The 17,092-nt window shown below is 34.7% G+C and overlaps 1 protein-coding gene across 2 annotated transcripts; it reads left to right on the forward strand.

Annotated features, from left to right (window-relative positions):
• The first annotated feature begins 112 nt into the window (after positions 1 to 112).
• LOC135682789 (uncharacterized) lies at positions 113 to 16,157 on the forward strand. 2 transcript variants are annotated; one of them, XM_065197825.2, is made up of 22 exons: positions 113 to 762; positions 4,020 to 4,173; positions 4,443 to 4,488; positions 4,709 to 4,771; positions 5,667 to 5,756; positions 6,108 to 6,179; positions 6,444 to 6,511; positions 6,861 to 6,899; positions 7,400 to 7,463; positions 7,614 to 7,696; positions 8,228 to 8,278; positions 8,640 to 8,730; positions 8,977 to 9,024; positions 9,390 to 9,505; positions 10,103 to 10,245; positions 11,169 to 11,275; positions 11,636 to 11,746; positions 12,887 to 13,088; positions 13,617 to 13,825; positions 14,168 to 14,270; positions 14,679 to 14,752; positions 14,939 to 16,155. In XM_065197825.2, the coding sequence occupies exons 1-22, from the start codon at positions 672 to 674 to the stop codon at positions 15,551 to 15,553; spliced, it is 2,640 nt and encodes an 879-aa protein (XP_065053897.2). In that variant the 5' UTR covers positions 113 to 671; the 3' UTR covers positions 15,554 to 16,155. The 2 variants fall into 2 exon arrangements, with proteins under 2 accessions (XP_065053897.2, XP_088969285.1); XM_089113159.1 differs by lacking the exon at positions 113 to 762 and having other exon boundaries at positions 4,042 to 4,173; positions 4,394 to 4,488; positions 14,939 to 16,157.
• The last annotated feature ends 935 nt before the right edge of the window (positions 16,158 to 17,092 follow it).

Raw genomic sequence — 17,092 nt, forward strand, 5'->3', positions numbered from 1 at the left:
TTCTGCATGCCATGCCTGTTCTTCAAAGTGCACTTTTGATAGAAAATAGTCACTATGAAATCTTATTTGCTCATCACGCTGACAGTTTTTAAAGTTAAGGCTAGAGATACATTATTAACTGGGATTTTTAAACAGCCCTGTGCAAATGCTACATACTGCAAACAACTGTAACTATGTACTTTTTAACTGGAGATAAAAGTTTTTGTTAATTATAATTCAGCCATGTTTAATGGATGACATCGTTTATTTGCCCTAATAATGTCATTAGCTTTTTATTTCACATTAAATGTATATAGGAAAAAATAAACATCCCTAATAGATTCTAATTATGTTTGAGTAACCCCGTGGGCTGCAGCCTTCCCATCCTACATATATTCAGTGCAAAGTTTTATTCATTTATCAATCGATTTTTAATACAATATCATGCGATTTTATATCAAAGGTTGTGTAGAAAATGGCTGATAAGCCCGTTATTCAGAGGAGAGAACTTTGTTCTCACTTCCTTTCGACCGATACTTCACCTCGGAACAAATGTTGCTGTTGTTGTTCAAAGTAGGTGAGGGACAGGACAGTGGGTCCTTGGACCTGCGAAGGTATGAATGTCAATCGTCTGTTTTTAGGCGTTGCAAAAGCACAAATCGCCCTGATAGATTTGTAGGATTTGTTACAAAATGGAAAAAATTTCAGGTGATACCATTCACAATATTCTTGATCACTTTGGAAAGCGACAAGATGAGCTATTGGATCATCCTTTGCAAGGAGGTAAATCTCCAGCAAGGCCTATCTTAGGCCTATTTTTCTTTTATGATATTTGATATTATGGAAAGAAATTGCCAAAATGATTCCTTCTCTTTACTGTAAACGTGAGATTTTATCAACATCAAGATTACTTTGACAGTGTCCCCTGTTTTCTCTCCAATCGTTTTGGATATCATTAATTGTCGATTCCCCCCTCACAAAGTGTTCGTGTTCCTTGTTGTTATCATGATGCAACGGAACTTTATCAACTTTATGGTTTTTTGGCAAGATGGTTCGTCAAAATAAAGGCTTTAAAGCTTTCTCATTGTAGCGAAGGGCGGAAAACAAAGATTTTCAGTCCTAAATGCAAGTCAAGGTCAATTCATGATAAATAATAGGAAGTTACTAGGTTTATCTATAATTAAAGACAAAATCAAAGTCAAGACATGAATAACCTGATAAATACTTTCAAAGCAGAAATCTAATGATCTTCCCTCTTAAGGCTACATAATCTTATTTTTCAATCACTTAAAGAATTTCTGAAAATTTGCAATTTGTTCTCACCAATTGTACTGTTCTCTATCTCCTAAGAAGTAATCAAGACAAAGAAAATGGCTGATTGTAGGGGACAGAGCTTATAATTGTGAGCTTTAGTCCAGTGTTGCTCTACAGGGGACTGAGAGCAGTGAAAAAGTGTGGTTTTATTTTGTCTTTAATGCTGACCATTCTAAGCAGGGCTTGTAATCGTGCGCTTTAATCCAGTATTGCTCTACAGGGGACTAAGAGCAGTGACAAAGAATGGTTTCATTTTTTCTTTGATGCTAACCATTCTAGGCTGAGTGTTTTATATCGCGAGGGGCACTTGCAGGCACAAAGTTCATTCTCAGGAATTTCTGCAGGCACATTTCTGAATCAATTTTTATTTATCTTTATTGTACTACTGTTATGCTTTCTTTAAACATCTTTTTTTAAAATTAAAATTGATGGGTCAAATAGAATATAAAAGGTAGTAGTTGCAAGTCTTTATTACCAAAATGAAGGTCCTTATTCTAAAGGCGCCATTTGATTCTCAAAATCAAGTTTGCTGTTTGTTTCTTTTCCTCTATTATCTCTTGGTGGTAGAGATCATTCGCAATTATTGTATCACTTTTTTCTCAGAGTATTATGTTATGACTTGTAAAACTCATTTGCGCATAGTAGGCTGAAGAAACACACTCCCTTAAGTTAAAGTCTTCAAGCTTTTGAACCTGGTAGCCATTGGTTTTTGACGTATTTGATCAAAATTTCATGGTACACCTCCAAATAATCCATCAAAAACAAAAATTTTTGACAATTAGTGACAACATAAGCAAGCCTCTATTTCTTCGATTTTTGGAGTGACAGCATTTTTATTTCAAAAGTATCAAATCTTCCAAGCATGCTTAACTCAAAGCTAAGAAAAAGAATCCTAATATAATGCTTTTTATGATAAGAATTTTCAACAAAAGTAATTGGGAATAGAATCTTTGATGGCTATTCTTCATATCTTCGAAATGAGAAAAGCCCAGTGTAATATTGAAATTATTGCAACCTTTGCTAACGAAGCATATTTACAAACCTTGAAAGAAGATGTTGTAAACAAAACTGCTCCATTAAAAGTGAAGCTTTTAAGATATCGAAAAGTGTTTTTACTGGAGGTGTCTTTATTTGATGAAATTCGATAACAACAATAGGGCTACTTGACAACCCAAAACAACCCGTAGATAAAAACTTGTAGCATTTATTATGTCATCTGTTCAGTTTTACATGTAGTTACATGTAGTTCATGATGATGATGATAAGGTATATGCTTTTGACAAATGTAAGTTGGTGTAACAGCACTGAGCGTAACAAGGAGGCTCTCAATTTATGACTAAAAAATTGCATCCTATTTTACTTGCAGGCACATTTTTACTCAGCTTTGGGCTCACAGGCACAATATATTATTAATGAGCCCTGTATCTTATCCTGCCAGTGCCATCAGCCCCCCTTCCAACTGCCCTTTCTGCCTTTGTATGTTACACATTGCCTGCATTGTATGTTAGTAAATCAAACTTCAAAGAAACTTTCCTTAGTAAATCAAACACTGAGAAATAAAATACTTGAGCTACAGTTGCTATATATAGTTCTGATCCCTGACTTCATGTTGGTTAAATTACATTTCATTATCAATCAGTCCTAAATACAATTTAGCATACTAATTAATAACAATTACTTAAACAATTAGCAGTAAGGGAAATATGAATAAAAAGATTACTTTACACCATTATATTTAAGGGTGACTGTTTAAGGAGATACACATTAAAAAATATATGGCTTTAAGCAGAGTACTTCTCTTTGTTTGATCTTTAGATCACCAGAGTTGCAGGATACCAACAATGTCATTGTCAACTAAACAATCCAATTCAACAATGTCAGTTGTAAATTTTCTTAATTCAAATTCAGATCTAAACTTACTGGGATACCACAATTATGCATCAATAATACAAGTAAAATTATTATGTCCAGACAACCTGCAGTTACTGCCTATCAAATACATGTTCACTTTAATTGAAGTATACAGTTGTCTACATATCTTCCACTTTTGCATATGCAATTTTGTTTGCATTCTACACTAAAATCAAAGCTTAAGATCATCATCTTCATTGTCATCATATTCAGTTTGACATCTGTTCTACATTCTAGCATGCAAGGGTTTAGTGAGTGACTTTAAAGCTGATCTATTTATTGGCCATGTCTTTACTGACCCTTTTCTCTGCCAATTCCTTTCTTGTCACTTTGGTCAATGTTTTTTGGCCTACCTCTACAAACTGGACCTACTACCTTTAAAGCTATTCAATATTGCTTCCTTTACTATAATTAATCAATTTGAAAGGAAAAGCTCTTTACCATTTCAATCTATTATTTTTGTTTTAGCTGGCACACTTCCACCCAAATCTGATAAATTCTTTTTTATATGCATTTAATCAGAGCATTTAAAAAGAGAGAGCTTTCAGACAACATGGTAAATGTGAACATGAACAGATGGATAGATGGATTTAGAACTGCAATGCAGATAGGCTTTGTTAGAGTGGAGCTTAGAGTATGCTTTTTCTAACTGTGCCCTATCAAAAGAAATTTTCAAAAACCACTACTGCTTTAGCTCTCGTTATTCCTAATCTCATGTACCCAATATTTTATGTTTAGGCAGCAAAATTTATAAAAATTCATTTTCAGTAGATATGGTCTTCTAAAATCTTCAAATATGTTTGCTAAATTTCCAGATGAGACTGTCATCTTTGGGGATTCATTGCTAGTCAATTTCCAGTCAGATAAGCAAGAAACATCAAATTTGAACAAAGAAGACTTTGACAATACCCTCCAAGACCCATATGGTGAATCTTCATTGCTCAACACATCCCAACAAACATTTCTTCAGTAAGTGCATTATGACTAAATGATAGTAAACTTCTAACAGAATATTTTTATTGGTCTTTGACATCTATTTGTGAAAATGTACACTTCTTTTTTGCATGAAATGTAGCAATGTGTTATGGATTGATTTTTCTTAAGAATGATCTACAGTCAAACTCGATAAATTCAGACTGAAAAAATGTGTTAGTGGGAGCTGATATCTGACTTTGTATTTTATTTTTAGCTGTTTTATGCAGCAAATTCCAGGAGTTTTGAATATTTCTCCTTTGCAGAGACACATGGCATGATTTGTTTGATGTCGAAGATTATCTCATAGAGGTAAGAGGTTGAGGGTTATGTTTTGCTCTATAACCATATGCTTTAAATTGTTGAAAGGCAACTGCTTACTTGATGCAATTTGGGCTTTGCTAATGGTCAACCTTCAAATTATTCTTTCCATCTAAACTATGACCTCATTGGCTTTATTAGACTTTTTTTATTTCAATGTCATATTCTTTTCTTGCATTTTCTTATACATTTTTTATTTATTACCATTTAGATCAAGAAAAAGGCCTTGCATGGGAGACTTGGACATTCACCTTACCGAGGAGTTTGTTGGAAGGTATGTTTTATGAGTTGCTTAACTTTTTTTCTCAGGTGCTTCTTGCCCAGCAAAGAATGCGAAATTGTGGAAATTATAAATTGCGCATCAGATTCTGTTGCTAGTTTCTATTTTTCCAGCCATGTCTTTAAGAGTTGAGCCTTGAGTTATATCCCAATTAAATTGTGTTCAGAGCAATCTCAGTTCTGTGCTTTGATACTCTGTGTTTGAATGGATTAAGAAAATTTCTAAATTTGCTCATCAGGCAGACATTTTATTCAAATATACATATAAATGCTGGTCAAGATTTTTGAAAGAGTTCTAAAAGACAAGCATTCTATATATTTGTCTTGAAATTTGTTTGAACAGAGAAAGATGTAAGCAAGATCATGAATTTTGGATTTGGCTATCATTTGTCATAAATTTAGACTGTGTGGTGCTCCTTTTCCCATACTGTTTTAGTCTAGTTTAAATTTGTCTACCATTTGAATTCTAGACCATGATGTACTGTAAATCCTTGAATTGCCCCCCCCCTTCAAAAAAGCCCCCCCTTCAAAAAAGCCTCCCTCAAATAAGCCCCCACAGCTACGGTAAATTCTCAAATTTGACCGCCTCAATTTGATGATTTTTGCCATCTGAGGTTGCCTATGGTGTTTTATTGAATTACCACAACAAATTCATACTTATGGTAGTAATTAATTAGATGCTCATAAGGAAATTCCTACTAAAATAAACAAAGCCTTTTAATGATGTCTTCTTAATGTCTACAATAATTTTATAAGCCCCCCTCCTTCGATCCCCCCTCAAATAAGCCCTTATCCAAAAATATAAAAAATAAATAAGCCCCCAGCGGGCTTATTCAAGGATTTACGGTATTAACCATCAGTGGCTTTTCTAAGAACTGTTTGTGTTTCAGTTGTTATGGGAATGTCTGCCAGAAGATAGGGAGAAATGGGTTGTCATGACCAACAAACTGAGAGCTGATTATGAAGTCATTCGGGATAAGGTAATAACTTTTTGAGATTTTCCAGATCTTGACAGAAGTTAATGTCCATGTGTTGCACCAATGGCTCAAATGTGTGCCCCCAAAGCAGTTGAAAGTTGGATGAGAGCCCCATGGGCTCATTTGTGGATTTAGGGTGTGCTGGCTTAACCCTTGTATCAAGTGAGTCTTACTAATGAGATTGAGCTAATGTATTTAATGTCTACAAAAGTATCAGTTGTGAATTCCATGCGATGATCATGTGCATTAATTGAACATATCCGAATTTAAGCTTAATTTTCTTTCAATTTATAAGTTTTTATGTTGTTTCTAAGGGTATGAACATATTGAGTGAGTGATCTCCTTTGATTTTAGCATCTTACAGACCCTTATCAGTCATCTGCCATGGACCTTGCTGTCAACAATCCTTTGTCACAAGAGGAGAATGTATGATTAAAAGTTTTTTCTTTAGTTTTTACTAAAGTAAGACAATTATGTTATGTTATTCTCATTTTGTTTTTTATTTTACCACTTTAGTATGTTCATGAATATTTTCTTTTGCTTTTCCATTAAATATACTTTCACACAAAAAATAAATATAGTTTGACATGGACTGTTGCCGAATATAGTCTGTGAACAGAATGTCTTGTTAATATAGAGACTCTTTTGGGTCTGACATTGTTTTTGTCATGTGATTATTTGCTCTGATAGAGTCCTTGGCACCAGTATTTTCAAGATGGCGAGCTAAGGAGTACTATTTGTCAAGACTTGGAAAGACTGTAAGCATTATATGTTGTCATATTCTTTTATGCTTACCAAATTAGATCAATAGGCCTGTATATGCTAAGTAGTTTTGTGACCAATGGTTTTATTAAGTGGCTGGCTAACAGTAAGATGATATCAGTTCTTGTGTAATAGTAGGAATTTATTTGTTCAAATTTCCAAATTTTAGATTGATCTGGTTTTTTTATTTTAGATTGGATCACTCATACATTTTTAAACCATCTGAATAAACATTTTCATCTCTCTTTGCAGAATGTCTCTATTTAAAAAATTATGAATTTTTAAACTTTGTCTTGGGTTAAAGTTGATATTTTTTATTTCTGATTGGTATTTTTTGTTTCTTAGATATCCAGAGATGGATTTCTTTAGGAAGAAGGACGTGGAGTAAGATAACACTATTTAAGTTGAAAATTTGTTGTGATATGATCTTTTTTGTAATATTTCATTATTTGACAAATAGATGTTAATAATTTATGAAATTTCATAGGATTTTTCATGGTTTAGAATTTTTAGTATTAAAAATAGAAAAAGTTTTTAGCATGATTCTTATTTTCAGGATTTTATTCCGAAAAATAAATCTCTGAAATCTTTTTAAGAATTAAAACTTTCTAGATGGATTGCAAATGTATTTACACCTCGTTTTTTCTTATGTTTTTGTTAACATCAGTGGCTTCGGAATCAAGGTTCCCTCAAGATCTTCTCTTCTCTCAAGAAATTTTGAAAAGTACTTCTTTTTTCGATATAGTGCCCTCTCCTACCTGTGTCCTTCTAACTTTTAAATGTTGCTTATGTTCCAAATCACAATCACTGTAGTGCCTTTGCTAATGCTGTTGTGGACTGAAATGTGTTATCTTGATGTGATTTCCTATCAAACTTCTTTTTAGTGAAATAATCCTACGCTGCCTGTTTGTGTACGCAAAGGAGCATCCAGAAATTACGTATAAGCAAGTAAGAATTTCATTCTATGTCAGACAGTAACTAAGATACTTTGGGAAACGCTAATATCGTTGCATGTATTCATAGTTTGAGACACTTTTCGATTTTACTGTTTCTTGCAAACAACGTGTTTATTTTTTTCAATATTCATCTTATTTGCAGGGAATGCATGAAGTTGTTGCACCTATAGTGTATGTTCTTTGGGAAAACGCACAGAATGTTAGAGAGAGCAAAGAAGATTTGCAGTAAGTTTTGAACGAAACCAATCTCCTTCTAATGATTAAATGCCTTTTTTTTAAAATGTTTCTTTCACAATTAGGGAGCTGTTCTTTATGAATAAGGTAGAAGTTAACAATAACAATATCGATAAAATATATTTTTTCTCATCAACGATATATTTAAGACGACCCTGATAGCTCGAACCCCCGAAAACTCTAATTTACTCGAGTAGTTTCTACATTGTTCTTAAACCCTCCCCGATATATTTGAGCCCCCGATAACTCAAACGCTTGTTAATTCGAACCGTTGTAATCGTTCTTTTGGAGTTTGAATTACCTGGTTCGCACTGTTTTTTTTCATTTTTCCTCTTTGGTCAACAATAAAGTATTGTTACTTTATTGTATTGATTTTGTCATTGCCATATGAAATGTCGAGATCAAAGTGTGCTGAAAACGTTTTAGCTATGACTATCCACAGCTATTACAATCTACAGATTTATCAATATTTATTACATGTTGCTTATTGCTGTTATTTTGACTTTTCATGCACCTTTTCAGGGAGGTAATTTGCATTGTTAATGACCATCGCCATGTAGAGCATGACACATTGTAAGTATTTCTTGACCCATCCAATTGCAGTTCACTGTAAGACATAAGCATTTTTTCGAAGGGTACTTATGGCATTGAAATAGAAAATAGCACCCGTTTATGAATTATCCTGATCATTTGCATAAAACTCTCTTCTTTTAGTGTTTGCTTGTTTGTGAAAGTTTGATAAATAGTTTGTGACTTAAGAAACAGATTCTAACCGTGCAATACATAGTTACAAGTTTGAGCTTTAGGTCGCCAACAACAGTACCGTGATTTAAGAAATACGATTCAATATAAGTTGTATTTGAATCACTTTATGATATAATAAAAATCAATCTACTACAGAAAAATTTGCTTTTGAACTCATTTTTCTATTCAGCTGGTTGTTTAGTGAGATAATGGATTCTGTAGAGCCGATGTTTGTCAATGCAAAACCGGTTTTAGAAGACGATGGTAATGGAAAGCAAAAGGTGATACTCTCTCTTCCAAGATTTTCATTTTTTATGTACGCAAAACTCTATTCGTCTGCCCTGATTTCCACCATTGTTGTTTAGGGAAAGCTTCATAAATATTTATTACTTGAATACTGGGGCTGGAGCTATATTCTCATTTGTTATTGTTTTTCGACTTTTATCAAAATATAAAAGTTCTCGCTTTTTCGATCTTACCATGTATTTTTCGATCAAAGAGCTTTACAATTTTACAAAATTTTTTAGGTTGCAAATGTGGATGATCTGTTTGTAGCTGCATCTCCAAATCAGCCGGTCAGTGTAGCCTTATGATCTCGGTAGAACTTCTAAATTTAACAGCCGGATTTTCAAATGTGATGAATATCAGATTTAATGAACTGTGATGAATACTGTTTGAATATAGTTTATTTTGATTTGCATGATAATGTTCTTATTTATTCCGATTTGTAATCTAGCTCTGTTACTGTTTAATCTAAATTTCATCTCTTGGCTCACAAACCAGTTGCTGCTAGTGTTATGTAAGCTGATCCCTCATATTTGCACCATCCAAGGTACAACATCATCAGGCATCCTGCCTCCACATTTTTATCCTTTGTTTAAAACTGTTAAACTTTTTCCCGATGTCATCTTATAAAACCATTCCCGAAAATTTGTTTTAGACGTCAGCTATCTCAAAAAAACTTGTTAGGATTCAGAATTACATGCTGAAGAGGTACGACCACGAATTATACTCAAGGCTGCAAGAACTCGATATTGCACCGCAGCTTTATGGCATGTGAGTTCTAAATATTTTTCCTTGTTTGTGTATTTTCCTACTCCTATCCATAAGCCTTTTAAGGTTGTTCATAGACTTCATATGTATCATGCTTCTCCAAGAAAGTTTCCCTGAATTTAACTGAAACGCCAAAGCATTAAAAAAGTTTCTCTAACATGCCTGGGCAGGCAGTAACGCGGAAATATCGCAAGCATATACAGCTGACAATCATAGCGAGCAAAAGTATTGCACTGCCTGAAGCAAAAATGGCGGCACTGCTGCCAAAGTTTTAGCTAACCAAGATTCAAATAGCTGCTGCAAGTTATATAAAGTTTAAGATATCTTTTTAGTTGGAAAACAATGAAATAACAATTCTATGCTTGTAAAAGTAAAAAATTGAGCTATGATGATAGGAGTACTCGTTTAATATTCGCAACAAGAAAGCTTTTCTTTACATAAGCTTACGATGTCTCATTAAGATGAACTCGAAGATTGATGACAACTGTCCTTATCAGAAACAGCTTTTTTCAGTGATTAAACCACGTGACCTTTATATATCTGCTATTTTTTGGTGGAGCTTCTGCTGTCTCTAAATGTAACATTTGGTTTGCTTTTGAGTCGTTGGATCCGATTGCTATTCGGAAGAGAATACCCACTTCCTGGTCTCCTGTATTTATGGGATGCTATGTTTGCAGATGGGAGGACACTGGATCTTGCTGATTTTGTTTTCATTGCTATGCTCATGCATATTCGAAACTTTTGTGAGTAGCCAATCAACATACTGAATTTTAATAGCATTTTTGCCCGTATTTTGTCAGTCACAAGCAACACTATTTCAGAATTGTATGCTATTCCCATACCACCGTGTTATTGCATGCAGTTTCAGATTTGAAAAAAATGCCGCGTAAGCATCTATATTATAGCCTTTTAGCAGTTTTGTTGCCTTGAGTGTATATGAAACCTGGGATTTTAAAACTTTTACTTTTTTGCACGTACTAAAATCCGCATAGTTTCCCATCGCCCTGAATATTGTATCATTTATAAAAACCAGGACGTCAGAGTAACAGACAAATGCTCAAACTAAGCCACCCTTACAAGAATTCCCAAATCATCCGCCATCAAAGTTTATTATAAAATATTTGATACCTGGAAGTCCTGGGAAACAGATTAATTCGGATGACCGCGAGATCATCTGTTTCAAAAGAAGGTTTTGTTTGAAATAGACAGCGGCTAAGCTGTCTATATTTTTTCTCTTTTTTTTCACAGGCTTTGGTTAGTTTTTTTTCTTGCTTTTGAGAAGTTGAAAATTTGAATTCCCTTTACTTCTTCATAATAGCTAAAAGCAATTTTGCTCCTTTGCAAAATAGTTTTTCTTTGTTGGTATACTTCGTATCTTCACAAACTCTGGATACTATCGTGGTTCACGAATACAGGTTCATCTAGGTGTCATGCCAATCCAGTATTGCCTTATTAAGTGGACATCATGTTAATAGCCAAACCTGAGGGCTTAGTTTTACAAGCAAAAGATTTTTATAAATTTCGCCCCCCCCCCCTCCTTCCTCAATATTCACCTTTATTGAAATTTTCTTGTTTCTCGGGCTCTCAAATACTTCAAGCTTTATCTTCATGCTTTTTTTTGCATTTGTTATTATTTAGTCATTAACAGGCAAAATCTTCTCAACAGTACTCAAAAATGACTACACGGCATGCCTTATGCAACTAATGAAATACCCGGCTTCAGTGGATGCAAAGATGATACTCCGTAAGGCGCTGGCATTAAAATCTTCGAAGGTGAGAAGATACAATAATTCATTAGAGCTATTTTGCCTTCAATTTCGAATCTGAATGTTTCCAAGCCCTTCCGTATTTCAAGCACACATGTAGCAACTGGTTGTGAAAATATCCTCCCCTTCATATATCCCGTGGTATTCAGCTTTATTCTCGAAGATGACCTAGTAAAGATTTTTATCGAACTTTGCTTAATTAGATATTCCCAAGCAACAAATTTTGGAAGGCTTTAAGCAGCTTGCAGGTTTAGAAATGCCGAAATTTTTCAACAGCTAATTCTTTTTCCGTTGCCACTTATGGTTTTTGATATTTTTTTCTTGCGTTTTCATCAACATTTTTATGTTTTGCCGTAATATTTGCTAGCCTTCTTCCATACCAAGTAAAAAGCAACTGAACATGCAGATGAACAGAACTAAAGCTCGAAATGTAGACACATCTCGACCTTTAAGTGATTCACTCACAGAAGAACAAAAGGTTTGTCATTTGAAAAAATTTTCTTCCACTTGACTCGTCCATAATCTAGTTCAGGTATTTATAAAAACTTTGGTGTACTGTTTGCTTGTATTGTCACGATTCATTATATGATTGTATTTTGAAACCGAGCATTTCTTTATAGACCAGTGTGTTTGCAGTAACTATGGTCATATACAATTGCCTGCAGGGCACCGTCCCCTGCCTTCGTAACAACACCCCTGATCAAGTTGCTATATAAACCCTTGCACTTGATTACTTGAATGTACTACATATTACTTGCTGCATTGAAACCGTGGGACTCCACTGCATACTTGAAACCAGCCACCGGTCTGGTGGCAGTATTGATTGCTTGATTGCTTGTGTTCTGAAACAACCATTGCTCTGTATATGTGGCCTGTTTAATCCCCCCGTGCCTACAATACATATTAAAAAAGAAAGACATTTTACCATATTATTTAGAACTAATGCTGTAAAAATATTAAACTTTCGAAATCAAATAGAAATGAGATGTAATCCACTGGCTAAATGAAATTTTCTAGTTTAAAACTATTACTCAAATCTTATTTTGGTTTTATTATCACTATTTCGTTTTAATCATCATACATTATTATTAACGGCCCAAACCAGATAAGTCCATACTTTTCTTTGGTCAGATAAAATTGAATTGAATTGAATGATTTATATTGGAAGTTATCGCTTTTTTTGTGAATCCGATTTTATGCGTTAGTTTACTCAATAGGAGTGCACTGTTAGATTTTAACAAATACTTTATATGATTACGAAAGTCTATGAACACCTCTGTCCCATATTTTAACATGTTCCTTGCCTTTTTGAACATTGTCTTAGCTGAGAGCTCGCTTCGCTACCTGACGATACTTCAAATGTGATTGGATATTTGCATCGTTTGTGTTTTTTTTAAGAAAACGTTTTTGCTTAGATTTTTTATGATACTGATAGCATTCTGAGAAGTATGTATTTTCTCGTTCCTTTTGATGTAGGTAATATGAACTTTAGGAATTTGACTTTCAAAGATTCGTTTCTTTCTGTGTTTTGATTTTAAATGATAACCTGTGATGCTATTTAGCTTATTCACGTGTTTGGTGTTTTCGATTAAATTCATAAACCCTTGTTTTTATCTAGTTTGCACATGTCTTGGGCTCAAGCAAAAGACCCATTGCTAAGTTGCAAGGGCAGAGTTCGAAAGCTCCTTCTAAGTCGTCCCAGTGGTATGCTGACGCGTCTGACGATACTGATAACCAGAAAACAGCAACAACAACAATAGGTGGAAAGAAGGAGACTTTCGTAGAAGAAGTAAAGCGATCACAAAGATTTGAAACTGACTGTAAGTGACATAACTTTGTATAGACCGCAGTTCGAATAATGTTCAATAAAGCATATCTGCCTTCAACAAAGCTGATATTTTACTGCATCCTCGTGAACTATTTGGAGCTTGGAGATACCATAGATATTTTAAATAGCATTAAAAGCTAATCCATGATGCGTGTGAATTATCCACGAACTTTGAATTTCTTATCCCCCTACTCTGTATATATTCACTTAGAAGTATTTACCAATAACATTTTGAATTCTCATATTGCACCATTTTGCTTTTATGGTGAGACAGACTTGTAGTTAATTGTTAATGTACTTCCATGCTCCCTTGTGTATATGCTTATCGTAAATATTTGTGAGCATGAAAAAATAACATTGATAATATGGTAAATTTTAGGCAAACGATATTACATTCTAGCATCAATAAGTAGGTTTTTAAGTTCGTATGAAAATAAACCCAGTTACCTTGACACCCCCTCCCCCCTCCCCCTCCTTTCAAAACACTTTACTCAGTTACTCACTTTTGATGTTACAACAGCAACTGAATACCGCGTTCAAACTGATGATTCTGAGATCAAGCGTGGCGAGAGATTGGCTCGAGCTCAAGTCTTAAAGTCAAGTATGGTGTCTCAAATATCAAATGTATTTGGAAGACATACCACTGGCCTGTCGAACGACGTTCTTTCGAAGTTTTCCTCTCGGAACAAGAACAAAGCCAAAGAGAGTAACGTCTCTCAACTTGAAGAGGTTGATTTTTCATTAATTTCATATCTGCAAGATAAGTTGATTTGATTTGATTTGCAAAGGCTCTTTGGGTCTTTGGGTCCATACAGCACCGTAGGAAGGATAGAACTGGAACCGGGATAGGGTAGAACCGGGGCACGAGCATGACCAAAGGAATTGTTCATTGGAAGCGAATGATTTTTAAAAATATTTCTAGTATTTTCAAAATATTGTCAATGTAAGTAATAGATATTGTGAATTCCAAATTTTTGATTTTAAAACTATTTGATAATTGAATGGTAGCATTCAGATTGGTTCCTTATAGCTAGTTTTATTCAGGTATTATGTTGATATTTTGGCTTGTAGGATCATGAACGACTTCAACGACAAATTTCGCAGCTGCAGTCAGACTTTGACAGGATCCAATCTTTGTGTCTATTCTGTGCTGGGAAGATGGATTCTTACCTAGGTTGTTTTTCAACCTTCTTCTTTCCAAAAAAATGTTTCAATGATCTTTATGGATGACTGTTATTGCTTGAGCCAGTTTAGACTGTGTTCTTCCGACTTAATTCATATGTAGTTAGAGTTTTTTAAGTTAGTTCCTGATTTACGTTTCAGGGTTTTTTCTTACAAAACTTTTATTATTTTCAATAACAACTATTCAAGTCTGAAACATAAAGATTTTCTTTGATAGATTTTGACACTAGAGATATCTTATTAATTCTAAGAAGTGATTTTTTGTTTTGATTGTCACAAAATCCGTTCAAAACAATATCGTTACAGTTAAGCCTGTCAGTAACCCTGTGTATTACTGTTTTTTGTATGGGTGAGTTGTTTCCATTGAAAAGTAGAATTTTGATAGTTTTTTTTGCACCAGGATTTATTGACGCGAGTGTGGATGAATCAGTGGACAATCAAATTACCCAATCTTGTGTTGCTGGCCTACAGAAGGTATTTTGTTGCTTAATTGATGATTTATATTTGATTTGATTTTCATGATCTAAAGCATTTAACTAATTTTTTATAATCAACATTGAAAGCCCGGCGTTGTTTTGTCGTCTGTCGGTCATTTTCAGTTGGTCATTTTCTTTGTTTTGATCCTCTCCCTCACCGCTTCCTCTCTTTTGCTACTTGCAGGTACGGGATATTTTAGCAAGAACAACCGAGATCGAACCCTCTGCAGAAGCATACGAGAGACAATTTGCTTCCATTGACAAACGTCTGTCCGCAGCTTTTTCTGATCCAGTTATAGCTTCAAACGAAATTTCTACGAAAGCATCGCAACCTTCATTAAGGCACAAAGAGGACCACTTTGGAGATGATGAGAACACCCCAGAAACAAATGATATGCTGAGTGACTCAGAACCAAGGCTGGTAAATGAAAAATCAATTGGGCTCGATTATTTTGGCTACAAAGGTGACAACGTGGATACAAATGAAGATATTATTTCAAGTAACAATTCTGAAAGTAACATTAACGAGGGCCAGTCAAGTTCATCAACATCTTCATCTACTCCAGAGCCATGGAGCTATTTAAAGCCGGAAGATTCTCCTGGTGACTTTGAGAGGGAACTGCTCTCCATAAAAGATAGATACGTGGCTAGTGCTCCTTCCCAGCCACATGAAGATTTAGGGACTGCTTTAGAGTATGTCGCAGTACACAAAGATAGCGTCATGTCGCAATCAGGCACAAATGACGATCTGAACGACTCAATAGACCCCTTGTCGGCTCTAGAACAGCATTTTAGTTAGATATCTGCAATTTGCTTTTCAGAGAAAGCAATATTTGAAGATGATTGATTCAAGAGCTTTTTTGTATGTGGATTAAACAGGATTGTTGATTTGTCCTCTAGGTGTTTATAGGTAGGCCATATTCGATTTCCAGACGTTAGATTTTAATGTTATTAACGATGATATTTGTAAAGTAGGTCGTACCAAAAAAATAATAATAAGTTTAGGCACTGCCAAAGCTCTAAAATATTAGTACATAACTTATGAAAAAATTACTTCAAGGAAAATCTGAATTTTAACTTTTTCTCGTCGGGTAGATCACAATACCTTTTTCGACATTTGAATCGCATGCAATTTGTTGTTTTAATTTTGAAAATTGGGAATTAATGACAAATAATGCTTGTCAAAATTACAATGTTTACAGAGTCAGGTTATTTTTAATTCGTGTCTGTCTTTTTCGCGCAAAGCAAACTCCAGGTTTTAGTTATTTTTATGGAGATATATAACTGATCTATAAAAAAAGAATGGATCGAGCTTCTGTTGTGACGCGGGAAGAGGGGCCTCAGAACAGCCCGACATAGGAGTGGATATTCACTACCACTCTAATAACGCTTTCATCTGCTTTTGCCATTGTTTTTCGCCATTACACGCATTGTCTGCTTTTGCCGTTGCGTCTCTCGCCTATCCATAACATACAAGCGTTTTGAAGAGTTGCTTCCTGCTTTCTGTTGGGGGCCCTCTTTCGTTTGAAACTTTTGTGCTTCAAGACAATAAGAGGCTCGGTCCAATCTTTTTTATAGATCAGTTAGATAAATGTGCAACGGCTTTTTAAGTTCCGATTTCTGTCATGTTGATGGGTTACGAATACACAACAAGGCTTTACTTTACAAAAAATGGTTTTCGGCAGAGGGGTGGCTGTCGTCGAAAAAATGATAAAAATATCGTTTCTCTCAGGAACTTTCTCTGATATAACTTCTATAGTTTGCCACAAGCTTTTTTCATGCAATCATCGAAAGGAACAAAGAACCATTTTTGCTTATAAATACTTGTAAATGGTGTACAATTCATGCTTTTCTGACCTCGCGTCCGCATTAGCCATCTGCCAAGCTGCGGTCTTTTCCTCGCTAGATTTCTGTAACACCAGAGCAACCAATAGAGTCGATATATGTATGGGGAAAACACACGATAATACCTGAGTTGGCACTATGGTTGCTGCGAAATGGCAGGAACATTTTAGAATTTTGATGCTTCCAGTTCGCTGGAAAGTCCATTCTTCAAAACGGAACGGTTTGAAACTATGAATAGATTTACATAAATTTATAATTTTTGTTCAAACGCTCAGAAATTAAAATGAAATAAAACATCAGTTAGCTGAAAAGCTAGCGTTGAACCGGGCCTACTTGAGATTGTTTTTGTTCAGAGGTGGAAAATAGCATACAGTTAAGGTTGCAAAAATATCCCTTTGTATATGCATGCATAATAATTTCAAACAACTGAGAGTAAGGCAGATCAGTACGTATGGTAATTCAGTCTTTAGAGGTGCGGTCAAAACATAAATAC

The sequence above is a fragment of the Rhopilema esculentum genome, chromosome 16, assembly GCF_057945365.1.
Source record: "Rhopilema esculentum isolate cy_ngs chromosome 16, ASM5794536v1, whole genome shotgun sequence".
Classification (NCBI taxonomy): Eukaryota; Metazoa; Cnidaria; class Scyphozoa; order Rhizostomeae; family Rhizostomatidae; genus Rhopilema; species Rhopilema esculentum.

What these genes read in the sequence shown, in the direction of transcription:
- LOC135682789 (XM_065197825.2), top strand. Translation starts at nt 672, where the DNA reads ATGGAAAAAATTTCAGGTGATACCATTCACAATATTCTTGATCACTTT. An exon ending in GGATCATCCTTTGCAAGGAG is followed by an intron (nt 763 to 4,019) that starts GTAAATCTCCAG and finishes CTAAATTTCCAG; the next exon opens with ATGAGACTGTCATCTTTGGG. An exon ending in TTTAGGAAGAAGGACGTGGA is followed by an intron (nt 6,900 to 7,399) that starts GTAAGATAACAC and finishes ACTTCTTTTTAG; the next exon opens with TGAAATAATCCTACGCTGCC.